We start from the raw sequence: 16,394 nt of genomic DNA on the forward strand, positions 1-16,394 counted from the left end.
TAGATCAGGCTGGAAAGGACAGTGGCTGGTCCCATCTTCCTGCTCAAGCAGGGCCATCCCAGAGCACATGGCACAGGATTGTGTCCAGAGGGGTCTGGAATACCTCCAGTGAGGAAGAGTCCACACCCACTCTGGGAGAACCTGTTCAGTGCTGGGTCACTGCCCAGCAAAGAAGTTCTTCCTCCTGTCCAGTTGGAACTTCCTGGGCATCAGTTCTTGCCCGTTCCTCCCGTGCCATTGCTGGGCCCCCCCAGCAGAGCCTGCTCCAGCCTCTGCCCCCTCCCTGCAGCCCCTGACACACCCTGGGGAGGGCCCCTCTCAGGGTCTGCTCTGGAGGCTGAACAGCCCCAGCTCCCTCAGCTTTCCTTGCTCCCAAGAGATGCTCCAGTCCCCTCCACATCCTTGTCACCCTGTCACGGAGCCAAGAGAACCTTCCCACCTGGGGTTGCTGGAGACAACACACTTGTTTTTCCTTCCTCCCCACAGCATTGCTGTGGTACTTTGCCTTGGTGTGTGGTGGAGATGGGATACAAGATCTAATCTTTAGTGATTAATCCTCTGAGCTGATAAAGTACCAGGAGCTGCAGCTTTCCAAATATCCTGCCCTCCAATTACCTTTCCATGGCTGCCATTTGAGAATCATCATAGAATCCCCAAATGGTTTGGGTTGGAATGGACCTTTAAAAGCCACTGAGCCCCACTCCCCACCGTGGGCAGGGACACCTTCCACTAGAGCAGGTTTCTCAGAGCTCCTGTCCCACCTGGCCTTCAGAGAATCCCAGAATATGCCAAGCTGGAAGGCACCCACAAGGATCATCCAGTCCAACTCCTGGCCCTGCACAGGCCCATCCCCAAGAGTCACACCCTGTGTCTGAGAGTGTTGCCCAAACACTCCCTGAGCTCTGCCAGGCTTGGTGCCATGACCATGAAGGATCCATAACCTCTGCTTTTCCTGCTTCCTTTCAGCCTGACCGGGAAGGAAGCCCTGACCCACTTCCCATCCCTGGGGCCCTCCCCGGGCTCTGCCCAGGGCAGGGTGCACGTCAAGCAGTGTGACCTGCTCCAGCTGTCCCGCAAGCAGAAGCGGCTGTGCCGGCGGGAGCCGGGCCTGGCCGAGACCCTGCGGGATTCCATCCGCCTCGGGATCATGGAGTGCCAGTTCCAGTTCCGCAGCGAGCGCTGGAACTGCAGCCTGGAGGGGAGGACCAGCCTGCTCAAGAGAGGTACAAGGTAGTTGGTTGGCAGGGAAACTCCCGGTGCTGCAGCCCCTGGAACGTCCATCTCAAATCAAGCCAAGGGGGTTTGATTGGCACCAGGGAGTGCCCAGAGTGCCCAGATCATCCATTTCACCCAGGAACGGGCGCGTTGGGCCCCTTTGCTGCAAAATAAGCTTTGTCCTCGTGTTTCCTGCAGGGTTTGTCATGCATTGGAGAGTAGAAGGAAGTTGTCACCCTTGGCTTGTGGATTTTTGCCCGGAGTTCCCTGGGCTGAGCATCCTCCTCAGCTGGGAATCAGGGTGATACTGTGGGAAAAAGGGGCAGTGCTTGATGTCAAGGGATGTTTTAAGAAAAAACTCTTTTTAGGTCTTCGGATATTTATATTTGTTATTCTCAGATACAAAATTTATACCTATTTTCTGTTTGTCAGCACGACTGTTTATACCTGCATTTCAGTGCAAGTTGTCAAATCTTTCCTAAGACTCCTTCCCATAAATTTGGAGTTTTTGTAGAAGTTCAGAGTGGACAGAAGAACCATTGGCTTCTGTTTCCCAAAATGCTTTAGAGGAAGAAAATGTCCTTAAATTCTCTATTTGAGGTAGGGGGGAGCATAACAAATCCTTCAAATTATAAGAACTTGAGAAAAATAGAATTAAGACAGACACTGAAACCATTTCTTAGTAAAAGTATCTTTGCTAAACCTGTCCTGATCCAAACAAAGCCTCATTATGTGTTACCAACTTTCAGCCCTTCAATAATTTTAGTGGCATTTACTAAACTTCATTCTTCAGAATTACTGAGTTTCAGTCCTTTAATAATATTTAGCAACTTAATGTTTTTTTAAAAAGAGCCCAGACAAGCCAAAATTAAATTTGATGAAAATAAATGCAAATTTTAATTAGCATTTGGATTGAAAATTTTTAACATTTTCATTTAAAATTATCAATTTTTATTATATTAAATATGAAGTTAATATTCTATTAAACCAGCACATACAGGGTCAGATTTACCTCATTGCAAGACTCTGTTGTGGTTTTTTTTAGCACACGAAAGCAAATTTCTTTAGTTGAAGAAGCTGTTCTTGATCATTTTGAGTGTTTTTCTGACACCTGCACCTTCATCAACCTCAAAGAACTTGAAAATGACAATTGAATAATCCTCCTCTTCAAATAGCTGCAAAACATTTCATTATCTGGCGGTGACAAGCCTTAACATTTCCAGGGACTCCTGACTGACAAAATAAAATACCACCTGTAATTTAAAACCTGTTTCGGCAGATGAGGAGAAGTGTTTGAAAACTTTTATTACACAATCTTAAGGTTCAAATGATGATTCAATACAGCAAAGTATGCTGGGTGCCCTTCCTGGGTGAAGGGACACTTGGTTGGGAGCAGTTGTTGGTTCTCATTTTCCTTCAGCTTCCAAAGGAGTTTAGTTCCTTCACAAAGAACAGGAACACTCTCAGCTGCCACTTTTGGTCTGTTTCTCACATTTCTTGGGAATCTCTTGGAAATTGTTGGTCAGCCAATGGACTCCACTCCTTTCGCTGAAGTTGAAGAGTTTTAGGAATGATCAAATCATTTGATATCTCCATGGTCCCAGAGAAACCATAAAGAAAAATACACACTTTGAACAGTCTTTAAAGGTCTCACAAGTGCAAGAGAGGTCATGTCCTAGTGAGCTGTGAGGGGTGAAAAGCCACACTCAGTTGGCAGTCCCAAACTGCTGTGACTGATTTGGATCATCAATGTTTTTTCTGCTTCTAGAGATGGGGAAAACCCCAAAAAGACCAAAGGCTTTCTAGCCCTTGAAATGCCAGATTTATAGTCACAGTCTGCACTATTTGTTGTTCTGGATACTTCTCTGGATACAACTGGGAAACTCCTTTTGCATAACCTCCCACTCCTCTGTGACCATTGTCACTTATGACAGCTGTTACTGTTCACTGATCCATGCAAAATCCTTCTGCACTCCTTCTCCACTTCCTTAAAAATCCATGATAAGAGTTAGATTTAAAATGATTCTGGAGAGACATTTCAAGCCATCCTGTTGCATGGTGGCAGTTGGTGTCTTTGTAAAGCACTGATGGTCATTTGGTGTCCCAGGAGTGCCATAAAGGTTGCTGGAGGCCAAGTAAACAGAATTTCATCTCAAACAAGATGGTGATTCAGGGAAGAGAAATAAAATTTGAGCAAAGAGTTCAAATGCAGGCACTCAAAAAAATCCTTCTTGGGAAATGAGCACTCTACGATCCTTCCATCCATCAGTCCATTTCTTGGCCTCATGCTGGATTCTTTGACCTTCAGGCAGTGGTTTCATTGATGTCATGAGGAATCTAGGAATGGTACAGCAGTGGAGTGGTAGCTCAGAGACGTGGAATTTCCACCATGGGAGATTTTGAGAACTCAGCTGGGGAAGACCTGAGCAGCTGGCACTGAGTTAGCCCTGTTTTGAGCAGGAGGTTGTGCTAAAGACCTTGAGAATCCTTCCATCCTAAGTCTTTCTACAGTTCTTTTTTGATTGGTTGGTTGGTCTGTTGATGTGATTGTTTTCCCTCCTGCACTTGCTCTGAAACACTCACCTTCACTGTAGCACTGAAAAATCATTGCCCATGAACATCTTTCCTTTGTCAGAACCAGCCCATGGCTGAACTCCTCCTGTTATAGTTTTCCTTGTGGTCTGGAGCACACCACACTCAGAACAGTGGTGCCATTGCAGCAAACATCTCTCTGTATTTATAGGCTGCTGAGCTCAGAAATCCTCCCAGAGAGCTCAGGGGAGGACTTGGACCCGTGCAAGGTCCTACTGAGGGGGCTGGTTTGCTGCAGCATCTTGAAATTCCTTCTGTGCTGGATGTTTGCAACCAAACTGCCCAGCAAACACATCTCATGGAGATGTTCCCCCTTGCCCCAAGTGTCAGATTCCATTTGGTCCCAGTCAGTGGGGTCAGGGGAGTGACTCATCCCCAAAGCGGGTCCTGATAGCCCAGCATCGACTCCAGGCTCCGCTGGCTCTGATGACAGAGGGAGGAAGGATACCAGGACACATGGGGAAATCTCTCTCAGATCTTAAATCATGCTCCTTGGAGCTGATTGCTGCCTATTTGTGGTGTGTCCTACTGAAAATCCAGCTGCTGCTCTGTTGCATGTTGTTATTCCACAGGGGCTGAAGGACCTTTCAGTTCTCCCTTTACTCGTGTGATTTGTAAATTAACCATTAAATGGTGATCGATCCCTTAGGATAAAGAACGAGGAATCATATCAGACTTTTTGGACAAGCATTTGACAGCCTGGAGATGTTGAAGCTTTGTCTTAGGAGGAGGTGGGAGGGGTGGAGAAGGAGATGATTTGAAAGCCTGCTTGGTATGTGCAGTCCTTGCTGTCTGCAGTGGCCTGACCACAAGCCACGGTCTCTGATTTCCAGTGGGCTGAGAGCTGGCCAGCACTTCCATGGAGTGCCACAGGATAACCAAAGCATTGCTGGTCAGAAATAGCAGAAGCAGTGTGGTGTTCCACAGAGCCAGATTTAGCAGGGGCTGAGGAGCTGCCGGGGACTGCTGCCTTCACATGGTGTGGGAAAGGCCTTCTGGAATGTTCTCCTTGCTTCTGGGATCAGTGTGTCAGAGAGGAAACTGGGAATCTGGTAAACATTTGGAGATTGGCTTCTGGGATGATTTAACAGGTTTAGGATCTCAAATATATTTCACCCCCTCTTAGCTCCTTCTTTGGCATGGGTTGGCCACTGTTGAAAATGTGTGAGCACCATGTTGCTGTCCATAGTCTGTACTGGCTGCGTCCCACAGCAGCTTTCCTAAAACTTTTGATGGATTTGGTGACATCCTTTCATTGTTTTTCCAGTACCCTGAGAAATTTTGTAGAGCATCATCAACCAGAGAGACTAATTGCAAATTATTGTCCCAGTGCTTACAGCGACCAAGATGGTGAGGCAGGAAGGAGTTGGTTGGTTGATCTCCTTATCTCCTCCATATTTTGACTCTCCCCTCATGTCCATACTGTTGCTGGATCTTTATCTGCAATTCTGCGATTCCAAAGAGCTCCTATGGAGTGTGTATTGAAGCTGGTAATGCAGCCTCTCCACTGTGCTCATGGTCAGTCACACTTCTCATTCTTCTTGCTGACAACTGTCAGGAGAGCTCTGTGTCCTGTTCTCGGGTCACATTTGTGGTGGTGTTGTCAGATGTCAGCAGTCAGTGGCCTGATCTCTTATTACAGCTTGATGGGAATTCTTTGAGGGAACATAATAAGGGAAAGATCTGAGGGTGGACTTGGTGAATTCTAGAGGTGAATTCCAACCTCTGCTCCAAACAGGTAACTGTAAATCTAGATCAAGTCTCTGTGGTTGTCTCTCTCTCTTCCATTATTTGGGTAAACAGATTTTCCCTCTGATGTGGAAGGAAATTCAGAATTTTCCCATGTGGAATATTTGTTTGCTTCAATGTGTTTTCCTCCTTGCAATGTACCACCACTCTATTTCTCATAAACCAATTTTTTTCTATATTGGCTGATCTTACCCATTCCTGCACTCAGAGCTGTTGATCAGTCACCCGTCTCTCTTCCTTGCACTAATTCCTAAATTGTGGACTTGTTAAACAATTTCTCATTAATAGTTTTCTTTTCTACAAATGAACTGCTGAAAGAATATTACAATTATCCCCAGGATTGAATAGACAAAGAGGTAAATATAAATGAGTAAATAAACTATTTTGGGGTTTAGGTCAGGTTTGTGTCAATCTGAGTTTCCAGAACTTCTGTGGAGCTCCTGGGTGTCGTATCAATATTCCCATTCCTGTCTGATCTCACATCTCCAGGCTGAATTTCCATTCAGTCCCTGTACTTTGTTTCCTGGTTAAATGTCCTGGTGTGCCATGGTCACACCACGACCTCAGGGATTGTAACCAATCCTGAGAAGCCTCCTCTGGGAGGAGAACAGCTTCAGAACACAACCCTACAGTCACTGGGAGTGGATAATTTACAAGGAATTCAGAAACCCCACTCACATGTGGGAGAGCTGTCCTTCTTGCCAAGATGTCCTTCAACATGCAACCCTTGCCAGCCAAACTACACGTGATCTTTCCATGGGAAATACCACGACAGCCCCAATTAAAAACATGTTTGAGTAACAGGCCAGATTTTAAAAATATTTTCCCAGTCTCTACTCCATATTTACTGATTTTAGGCCCCCCCATGATTTCGGTGCAGTCTCTATTCACACCCCTCAGCCCGTGGGGAGGGTGAGCACAAACGGAGTTTCACGGCTGTCGCTTTTTGCAGTTGGATGTTTTCCCACCCCTCCCTTGATCCATGAGTGGTCTCCTGTCCATGTCACAGAGTAACAGAATAGGTTGAGTTGGAAGGGACCCACAAGGATCATCGGGTGCAGCTCCTGGCCCTGCACAGGCCCATCCCCAGGAGTCCCAGCCTGTGCCTGAGAGTGTCATCCAAACCCTCCTGGAGCTCTGGCAGCCCTGGGGCTGTGACCACTGCCCTGGGGAGCCTGGTCAGTGCCCAGCCACCCTCTGGGGGAAGAGCCTTTTTCTAAAATCCAACCTGACCCTGCCCTGACACAACTCCAGGCCATTCTCTGGGTCCTGTCCCTGGTCACACAAAGCAGAGCTCAGGGCCTGCCCCTCCTCTACCCCTCACAAGGAAGTTGTATGGAACCACTCACAGCCACGGGGTGAGACTGGGGTGTCACTACACCAGTTACTTCAAACACGATGTGGAGCTTCTCTGATAGAGTGGTGTGCAAGTAAAGAGTTTAATCTCTTTGTATTTATCATTAATGTAATTATTGTGCTTAGTTTTTCAGTCCATGCACAGTCAAGAGAACCAGTGAGGTGGCTGAACACCATATTTTACCTTTTCTGCTTCTACCCTCTCCCTGTCCTTCTCGTGTGCAGGTTTTAAGGAGACTGCCTTCCCATCCGCCATGTCCCGTGTCCCTCACACACTCGCTGGGTTTTGTGCCTTTGTGTCTGTGATTATTGTGCTTGGCTTTAGTCATGAGGAGTCAGGAGAGCCAGTGAGGGAGTCTTCAACCTTTTTATTACTTTGCATTTCCTGCTCTTGCCGTTTCCTAATCCTTGTCCCCCAAAGGTTTTAAGGAGACTGCCTTCCCCTCTGCCCCGTCCTCCATGTCCCTCACTGGATTTTGTCTCTTTGTGTTTATAATTGTGCTTTGTTTTAGTCCACGGACAGTCAGGAGAGCCAGTAGAGGTGGCTGAACACCTTACCCTGTTCCTACCCTGTCCTAATCACAGAATCACAGAACATGCTGAGTTGGAAGGGACCCATCAGGATCATCGGGTCCAACTCCTGGACACTCCAAGAGTCACATCATGTGCCTGAGAGCATTGTCCAAACGCTTCTTGAACTCTGTCAAGCTTGGTGCTGTGACCACTTCCCTGGAGAGCCTGTTCAGTGCCCAATCACCTTCTGAGTGAAGAACCATTTTCTAATATCCAACTTAAACCTCCCCCAACTCAGCTTCATGCTGTTTCCTCGAGTCCTGTCACTGGTCACAGGAGTGAAGGTATAGGTACCTGCCCCTCTGCTTCCCCTCATGAGGATGTTGAAGACACCGGTGAGGTCTCCCCTTAGTCTTCTCTTCTCTAGGCTATTTTTATCCTCTAGAAGTCCAAGGTTGCAGAAGAAATCCAGACATTAGTTCAATCAGCACACAGGGAACAACAAGCAAGAACAGCACCTGGTGTGGGCTTGGTTTAGTTTTTGGGTTTTTCTTTTTAGATTTGTTCTTGTTTTTGAAACTTCCACACCCAGATTACCCATTTTGCTCACCTAAGCAGCACAGCCAAGCAGTGTTTTTTTCCCGTGCAGGTTTTAAGGAGACGGCTTTCCCCTACGCCGTGTCCTCAGTGGCCCTCATGCACTCATTGGGTTTTGTCTCTTTGAGTTTATAATTGTCGTGCTTTGTTTTAGTCCATGGACAGTCAGGAGTGCCAGTAGAGGTGGCTGAACACCTTACCCTGCTCCTACCCTGTCCCAATGCAGGTTTCAAGGAGACGGCCTTCCTGTACGCCGTGTCCTCGGCGGCCCTGACGCACTCGCTGGCGCGGGCCTGCAGCGCCGGGCGCATGGAGCGCTGCACGTGCGACGACTCCCCGGGGCTGGAGAACCGCAAGGCCTGGCAGTGGGGGGTCTGTGGGGACAACCTCAAGTACAGCACCAAGTTCCTCAAGAAGTTCCTGGGGCAGAAGAGGATCGGCAAAGACCTGCGGGCCAAGGTGGACATCCACAACACCAACGTGGGCATCAAGGTGAGGACCCGCACCGGCAGGGTGGGAGTGACCTCAAGTCCTCTAACCCATCCCCAGCTGAGGCTGTTTGTGAGGGGGGTATTCCCTGCCCCTGCTCACAAACAACAGTGCCTCTGTCTGTGTGTCCTGGCACTGAGAACTCCCTGGAAAGTCTCCTGAACTCTGGTGTGAGGAGCTGCATGTTGACAGGCAGAGGAGCATCCTGTATCCTCTGGTGGTACCAGGGGCTGCGTGACAGCAACACACAGCCCAGGAAGAGCTGTAACATTCAGTGGTTGAGTGACTCCGTTGGCTGTGCCACAGCCACAGGGAGCTCTGTGAACAGCTAGAGCTTCAGAGCTGATGGGATGTGTAAGGCAGAGTAAGGGCTGACACTCTTGAGGTCAATTATGAGTCTGCTGGTGACTTGCTGTGGAACTTGTCATGTCACAGGTTTGGGTCAGGGAGACCATTAGACTGAACATTTTGGCCACTGTTGGCATTATTGGCCTCCATATTTGGCCTCTGCAGGCCTCTGCAGGCTTATCACTGTTTCCCATTTCCTGAGTCCAATTTGTTGTTCAATCAGAGCACTGTCTTCATTTGAATATACCATGCTGGAGATACTATTTTGGATTTTTTTTTTTGTTTTTTTTTTACTCCTACTGGGCCAAATAGGCTTAGGAAGAACTTATTTGGTATTCAGCTGTTTGTTCTCATTCGGGCTTTCCACTCTCTGGCTCACCAGTCAACTCTGTAGCCATCCCTCTGCTTCAATTTTTTTTTAAACTACTATTACTTTTTCCCTCATAAAATAGAAATAATACTAATAAAACTGAAGTCCTTGCAGGCTGTCTGTGCTCTGAGGTTCTGCCTCTGCCCAGAACTAGGCTCAGATAAAGTCCACCACTTCACCATCTTCCGTAGCATTCTCTCGGAAAAGCTGCAGCCCATGGCTTGGACAGGGGCACTCTGCTGGGTTAGGAACTGGCTGGAGGGCCGAGCTGAGAGTGGTGGGGATGGAGCTGCATCCAGTTGGGATCCAGTCACCAGTGGTGTCCCCAGGGATCAGTGTTGGGCCCAGTTCTGTTTAATCTTTATCGATGATCTGGATGAGGGGATCAAGTCCACCATTACCAAATTTGCAGATGACACCAAGCTGGGGGGGAGTGTTGATCTGCTGGAAGGCAGGAGGGCTCTGCAGAGGGACCTGGACAGGCTGGAGAGTTGGGCTGATTCTCTACAACTCCCTGACAGGAGGGGGGAGCCAGGTGGGGGTTGGGCTCTTCTCCCAGGAAGCAGCAGTAGGACAAGAGGGCTTGGTCTTAAGCTGTGCCAGGGGAGGTTTAGGTTGGATATTAGGAAGAAATTCTTTACAGAGAGGGTAATCAGATATTGGAATGGGCTGCCCAGGGAAGGGATGGATTCACCATCCCTGGAGGTTTTTAAGATGAGACTGGATGTGGCATCAGTGCCATGGTCTGGGAACCACAGTGGGGTTGGATCAAGGGTTGGACTTGATGATCTCGGAGGTCCCTTCCAACCCAGCTGATTCTGTGATTCTTTGATTCTATGATTCTATGATTCTTTGATTCTCCTCCTCCTCAGGCAGTGAAGAATGGCCTGAAAACCACGTGCAAGTGCCACGGCGTGTCGGGCTCCTGCGCCGTGCGGACGTGCTGGAAGCAGCTCTCGCCCTTCCACGAGATCGGGCGGCTGCTGAAGCTTCGCTACGACGACGCCGTCAAGGTGTTCAGCACCACCAACGATGCCGTGGGGCACTCGGAGCTGGCCGGGCCCCCCCGGCACGGGCAGTCCCCTCGGCTGCCCCCGGCCCCCCGCGCCACCGACCTCGTGTACGTGGAGGACTCGCCCAGTTTCTGCCGCCCCAGCAAATACTCGCTGGGCACCGCGGGAAGGACCTGCTCCAGGGAGGGCAACTGCGACAGCATGTGCTGCGGGAGAGGCTACAACACCCAGAGCAGGCTGGTCACCTTCTCCTGCCACTGCCAGGTGCAGTGGTGCTGCTACGTGGAGTGCCAGCAGTGCATGCAGGAGGAGGTGGTGTACAGCTGCAAACAGTAGGGGCAGGACAAGGCCGGGAGAGCTGTCAGGAGACAGAGACACCATTCTCTGCTGCGGGGTGAGGGCAAAGGCCAGCACTAGAAATGTGCAGTGCTCCTATGTCCTCAGCGTTGGCATCCTGCAGCCCAGGGAGAGCCCCTGCAGGAGCGGGGGAAACCAGAGGTTTTGTCAGGTGTCAGATCAGGAAGGAGGAATGGAGAGGGGGGGGAATGTGGGACAGCAGAAACACTGAAACAGTGACATATATCTCTCTTGAGTTAAAATTTTTACTCTTCAGGAATATCCTCCTCCTCCATTCCTCAGGTGCACTTATTTTGGGGTGGTGACGTTGAGATACTGAGGGCTTGTGCCCTGGTTCCTGGAGAGGAGAGAATTAAGGGACTGAGGAGGCAGTAAAACCAGAGATTGGATCCTGATGCAGCAGGGACAGCCGTGTTCCTGCACCAAGGCAAAAAGACTCTGGCAGCAGGGGATTCCCAGTGCTGTTCCCGGGAGCTGGTTGGATCCTTTCTGCTGTGAACTCAAAGACACACTGCTGAACAGCCTCATTTTGGTGCAAGAGTTGTGCCTCAGAAGTACCAGTTTACAAACAAATGGAGCTTGTGTCCATCATCTTCCAGGTCTGTAGTTTGGACATTTGACTCCAAGGGCATTTTAACCACATTTTAACTTTGCTGTACACAGGAGCCAGGAACTGCCTCTGTGGCAGTGGATGTGCCACAGGAGGGCTGTGAAGTTCCCCATCTGCAGCCTCACAGGGGGTATTTTGTGGTGGTGGATCTAGGGTGGTGGTGCCAATTATACATCTCTCTTCCCCCTCTCCCCCAGTCAATCAATCAATCAATCAATCAATCACCTTCTTGTCTTGTGTGCACCACTCTCTGCCTGGTGCCTGAGGTGTGTCACATCCCACAGCCCTGCCCTGTGCTAATGACAGGTAAAAGTTCTGAAAGGGAATTAGGAACCACAGGAATTGGGCCATCTGAAGAATTTGCAAGTCATGAGATGACAATCCCTGACCTGAGAAGTTGGATCTATCCACACACTGCATCTGCCATGGCAGAAGGTGACCTGGGGGAGAGAGCACAGTCTGTTACAGTCTATATAGACTTTAAGCTGTGTTTTCCTGGTTGACTTTAAATTGAACACAATAGAAACAGCCTATTTAGTCTCTTTGGCTGTGGTTTACAGAGCAATTTTGGGAATGGCAATGAGGCATCCCCTGATCTAGCCCCCAGGTAAATGTGTGTGTGGCACAACCTCTCTGGGTGATCAGCTCTATGACAGTGTATTTTCCTACTCCAGGGGTTTTCCTGGCTAATCCTGCTGCAGCAGCAGAGTGTTCCTACTGTGAGCAGCTCTGGATTGTCCCTGAGATAACAAAGCTGCTGTGTGTGCTCAGCCTTGGCAATGGGGATAAACCAGCCAGAGTGGTGCTGCAAGGGATGTGGAAATCCTTGAGCTCAGATCCAGGTTCACTGGCAAGGGAATGGGTGAAGGTGCTGGTTTGGGTTGTCTAGATGGGCTCATCCATAGGGTGAGTTTTCCACGGGATTGGGTTCTCCTGAGAGGTGGTGAGATGCCAGCTATGTGCTCCAGCTCTGAAGTGTGGATCTCCTGGACTCAGCTGTTCATTCACAGCTGTTGGAACAGCCCCTTCTCAGGGAGGAGTGTGTGCCCACACCTTGAATTGTTTGCCCCTTTATTTTTTACAACTCTGTTTGATTTCTGCTCCCTCAGGTGCTGGAACAGAACTGTCTCAGAGCAGATCTGGCTGTTCAGAGGCCACCAAGACCTTCCCTTTCCCCAGATGCAGGTCTTTTAAAGGGTTTATTCCTTTTTATCCCCTTTCTGGCTCAAGTTGACTTGAACTGAATTAAAGTGTTTATGACAGACATAATACTGCAAATAGGCTTAATTAGCCTTATTTTTTTTACCTCCTAAATACCCAAGAGCAGACCGTATGCTGCTTTTAATCCTTTTGGAGTTGAAATCTTCCCATGGGTCTCAGTATTGGGCACTCAATGAAAAAGCTTCCAAATGAGCTAAAATTGGCATCATAGGTGAAGTGACCAAGGAACTCACTCTGCTCTACACTACTGATCCCAAACCCTCTGCCCCACAGACCTCTGGGCTTGTCCAGCATCAGAGAGAAAGGGAATATCCCACCACAGGGATCCCATTTGGGGATCCCGTGGCATTATATGGATCTTTCCCATTTAAACAGGGACTGGGACTCACTGGAAGGAGGGAGAAGCACAGTTGGATCCCATTCTTTGGGAAGCAAGTGGAGGAGACACCACTCTGCCCTCTTGCTTTTATCAAAGCTGCACTTGAGCAGTTCAACAGGAATTGCTGAATAAAAACTGGGCAAAAAGATATTTCAGAGGAAAATTAAGTTTCTTCATGTGCCAAAGGGGACTTTGGGGCCTGAAGCTCCTTGCCCTGCATGGCTCAGAGCTGCTTAAGGAAGGGGGAATATGGAGAAGAATGGGAGAGGAATGGTTCATTCTCTGGTACCCTTGGGGTGGGTTTGGGCTCTGTGGAATATGGAGGTTTGGCATTGGGCTGAAGTAAATTTGGCTGTCAAGCCAGGTCTGGACAGGATGTCTGATGGTCCCAACTTTGCTCTGCCAGGTTAACTCAGAGCCCATTTCTACCCCAGGCAGCACAGCCTTGCTCAGTCTGGGAACCAGACAATGAACACTGATGGGAAATAAAGAATTTAAAATGCCCCATTTGAGGGCTGGGGAAAAGACTGGAGCATACTTTGGGTTTGAGGCAACACTAGTGTCAGTCCTTTTGGTGTCCTTCAGCACTAAGTGTTTTAGGAATGATGATCTGGATAAAGGAGTGACAGAGTTTGCTTGAGGCAGATACCTTGGTGGTTTTGCTTGTTTGCTTTTTCATTCAGTTGTCCAGGGCTGTTTTATCACTCAAACTTGAGGTTAATTGGGTTGATATTCCAAAATGTGATTTACTTCAACTGACAGCAGTGGGAGTCTCTGTGTGATCAGGGAGCAAAACCTGGGTCTGTTTGTTGGTATCCTTAGGCTTGAATTGTATTTTCTTCTTAGCCAAGACCAAGCATCATCTTCAGCAAAGCTCTTCTGCCACCTCCTGGAGATCTGGGCTGTGAAGACCCTGGGTCTCCATGGGGTCCTGTGGGAGCTCCTTAATTGTGCTGCACACCCCACAATGTCTGGCAAATCCAGGGGATTTGGTTACATGTGCAAATTGCTGGAATGAAGATACAAGGAGATCTCATTGGAGTCTTTACATGGGAATCTTTACAGCAGCAAAGGTGAAAGCTTATACAGTATAAAAAAACCCCTTTTCCAAGTGCAAATGTACCTCAGTGACTATTGATGGGAAAAATCTGAACTGCACATGCTGTCCTGTGGAGTGTCCTGGATTGGGTTGAATCCTTTCCTCTGTGCCTGAGAGCCAAATAACCTGAGGACAGCCACAGCCCCACTACTCCAAACTGCCTGGGGCCCTCCCTGCACACACGAGGGCTATGCTGCACACACAGGCCAGTCCCTGTCCTTGTCCTGGTCCCTGTCCCTGTGTGCAGCTCCTAGGCCAGCATTTATTGCCTCTCCTGGTGTGTTTTGGTGCTGGGCTTGGTAGTCATGGATCCCTGCATGAGGGAAATAGCCATCCATTATCATCCATCTGTCATCCATCCATCCATCCATCATCCATCCATCCATCCATCCATCCATCCATCCATCCATCCATCATCCATCCATCCATCCATCCATCCATCATCCATCCATCCATCCATCCATCCATCCATCCATCCATCCATCCATCCTCCATCAGTCACACTTCTACAAGGGCCTGCAGGGACAGGACAAGGGGGAATGGCTTCCCACTGCCAGAGGCAGGGTTAGATGGGATATTGATGGAATTCTTCCCTGTGAGGGGGGTGAGGCCCTGGCACAGGTTACCCAGAGAAGTTGTGGCTGCCCCAGCCCTAAAAGTGTCCAAGACCAGGTTGGAGGGGGCTTGGAGAAACCTGGGCTGGTGGAAGGTGTCCCTGCCCATGCCCTGGATGAGCTTTAAGGTCCCTTCCAACCTACACCATCCTGAGATTCTACAAAAAGTTTTGCTGAGCTGTGTCCCATTTCTGGTGTTTTTGGACCCCACCATCCCCAGGTGCTGAACCTGCTTGGGAAGGAATCACACACCAGGAGGCTGCCCCACGTAATAATCCTACACCAGTAATTCCTGGAGGCTGATCCAGGGATCCATGGAACATTGGTGCTGGCATGGCAGGGCAGTGCTGGAGGCAAGGGGGCTTTATTACATCAACAAAAAGGGCCATGCAAGCCAAAAGCCATTAATGAGTGGAGTAACAACCCCCAGTCTTGCAATAGTCATTTCTCCACCCTCAGGCATCTCGTGTCAGACTGGGAGGCTGATTTGCAACAATAGAATATGTCACTTGAAAAAGGGCTGTGCTTTAAGGGAAACAAACCTTTTGTCTACCTCAAGATGTACAAGGTGTGTGACAAGTATGGATGTTATTTATATCTCTTATATTTTCTCTAGAAGGAAAATGGTGCTGTGGGTTTTAAGTTGCATTACAGTCTTGCTTGTACCTTAATTTTTATATAATCCTTTTGATTATAATACACTTATTTGTGTTGTTCAGAGTTGCACAAGTGTCTGCTCTGCTGGTGTTCTTTTCAGTCAATAAATACCAGTTGTTTTCTAAGAATGTACATTTCTGCCTTAAAGGAACATCCCTGGGAAATACCTTTGAATAACCCCATCCCTTCATGGACACAGCGACATTATTCCTTTAGTTCTCCTTTCCCCACACCTACAGAAGGTAACTGGAAATGCCCATTTCTGCCCACCCAACCAGTTGGGCTGAGCTCAGGTGTGTTTGCACTAAGGGAATGTGACACTGGTGACCAAACCTCATCCAGAACGTGTCAGTGGCACATTTCCTGTGGCAGCAAAACCACCCATGTTGTGTCCCTGGGTGCTCTGTCCCCTGGCCAGTGCCTGTGTGTCAGCTCTTGGGATGTGATGCCTTGTGGAACTTGGGAACTGGGCTGATGGAACTGGAGCAGGAGCTGCTCATCCTCACAGCTGTGACCCCAGGCTGCCCTGTGCTCTCCGGCTCTCCCTGGGGACACAAGGCAGGTTATCTGAGGGAAGCCTGTGGATGTGCAGAGGAACACCAGCTCATTTACAGGGAGGGGTGTTGGAGATGGCCTCGTGCTGCAGTGGTGACACAGCAGTGGTGACACAGCAGGGGTGTCCTTGCCCTTCATCCTGGGCACACAGGACCTGCTGGATCCAGCAGCCCCGAGCAGTGGCTGGGAATGGGTTTCCCAGGTGATCCCAGACCCTGGTCTGTCTCCAGGCCATCAGGGCATGGGGACACCTCATCTCTTTGTTGTGGTGCTCAACATGACCACAGGGCCAGAGGAAGTGCCTTGGCCACAGGCTGTGCCTGAGGCCCAAGCCAAGCTGAGTGTGGTCAAGGGCTGTGTCTGAGCTCAGCACATCCACGTCCAGCGTGTGCCACTGCCCAGAGCTGCCCAACGTGGCTCCAACAGAGCCACTTCACACTGTGGTTTGTTTCTGCTCGGGATCCTGTCACTCCATCCCTCCTTCCCCACCAGTTCAATCCTCCACACAGAACTCCTGAGTTCCTGTTCTGGGCTGTCAGGAGGGAACACGCTGCTGCCCAGCCCTGGAGGTGCACACAGGGCTGCCCAGCTCCTTGGGACATACCCCGTGGAAGTGGGTGAGGAGTACCACTCAGAGGAGTTGGCCTCTCCTGGGTTAAA

At 49.3% G+C, this 16,394-nt stretch overlaps 1 protein-coding gene across 1 annotated transcript; it reads left to right on the forward strand.

The window, feature by feature from the left end:
* The first annotated feature begins 973 nt into the window (after positions 1-973).
* WNT9B (Wnt family member 9B) lies at positions 974-10,578 on the forward strand. The gene is made up of 3 exons (XM_051769752.1): positions 974-1,223; positions 8,249-8,514; positions 10,102-10,578. The coding sequence occupies exons 1-3, from the start codon at positions 1,148-1,150 to the stop codon at positions 10,576-10,578; spliced, it is 819 nt and encodes a 272-aa protein (XP_051625712.1). The 5' UTR covers positions 974-1,147.
* The last annotated feature ends 5,816 nt before the right edge of the window (positions 10,579-16,394 follow it).

This window comes from Manacus candei, unplaced genomic scaffold, assembly GCF_025592945.1.
Source record: "Manacus candei isolate 608988 ecotype Guabito, Panama unplaced genomic scaffold, ASM2559294v1 h1tg000112l, whole genome shotgun sequence".
Classification (NCBI taxonomy): domain Eukaryota; kingdom Metazoa; phylum Chordata; class Aves; order Passeriformes; family Pipridae; genus Manacus; species Manacus candei.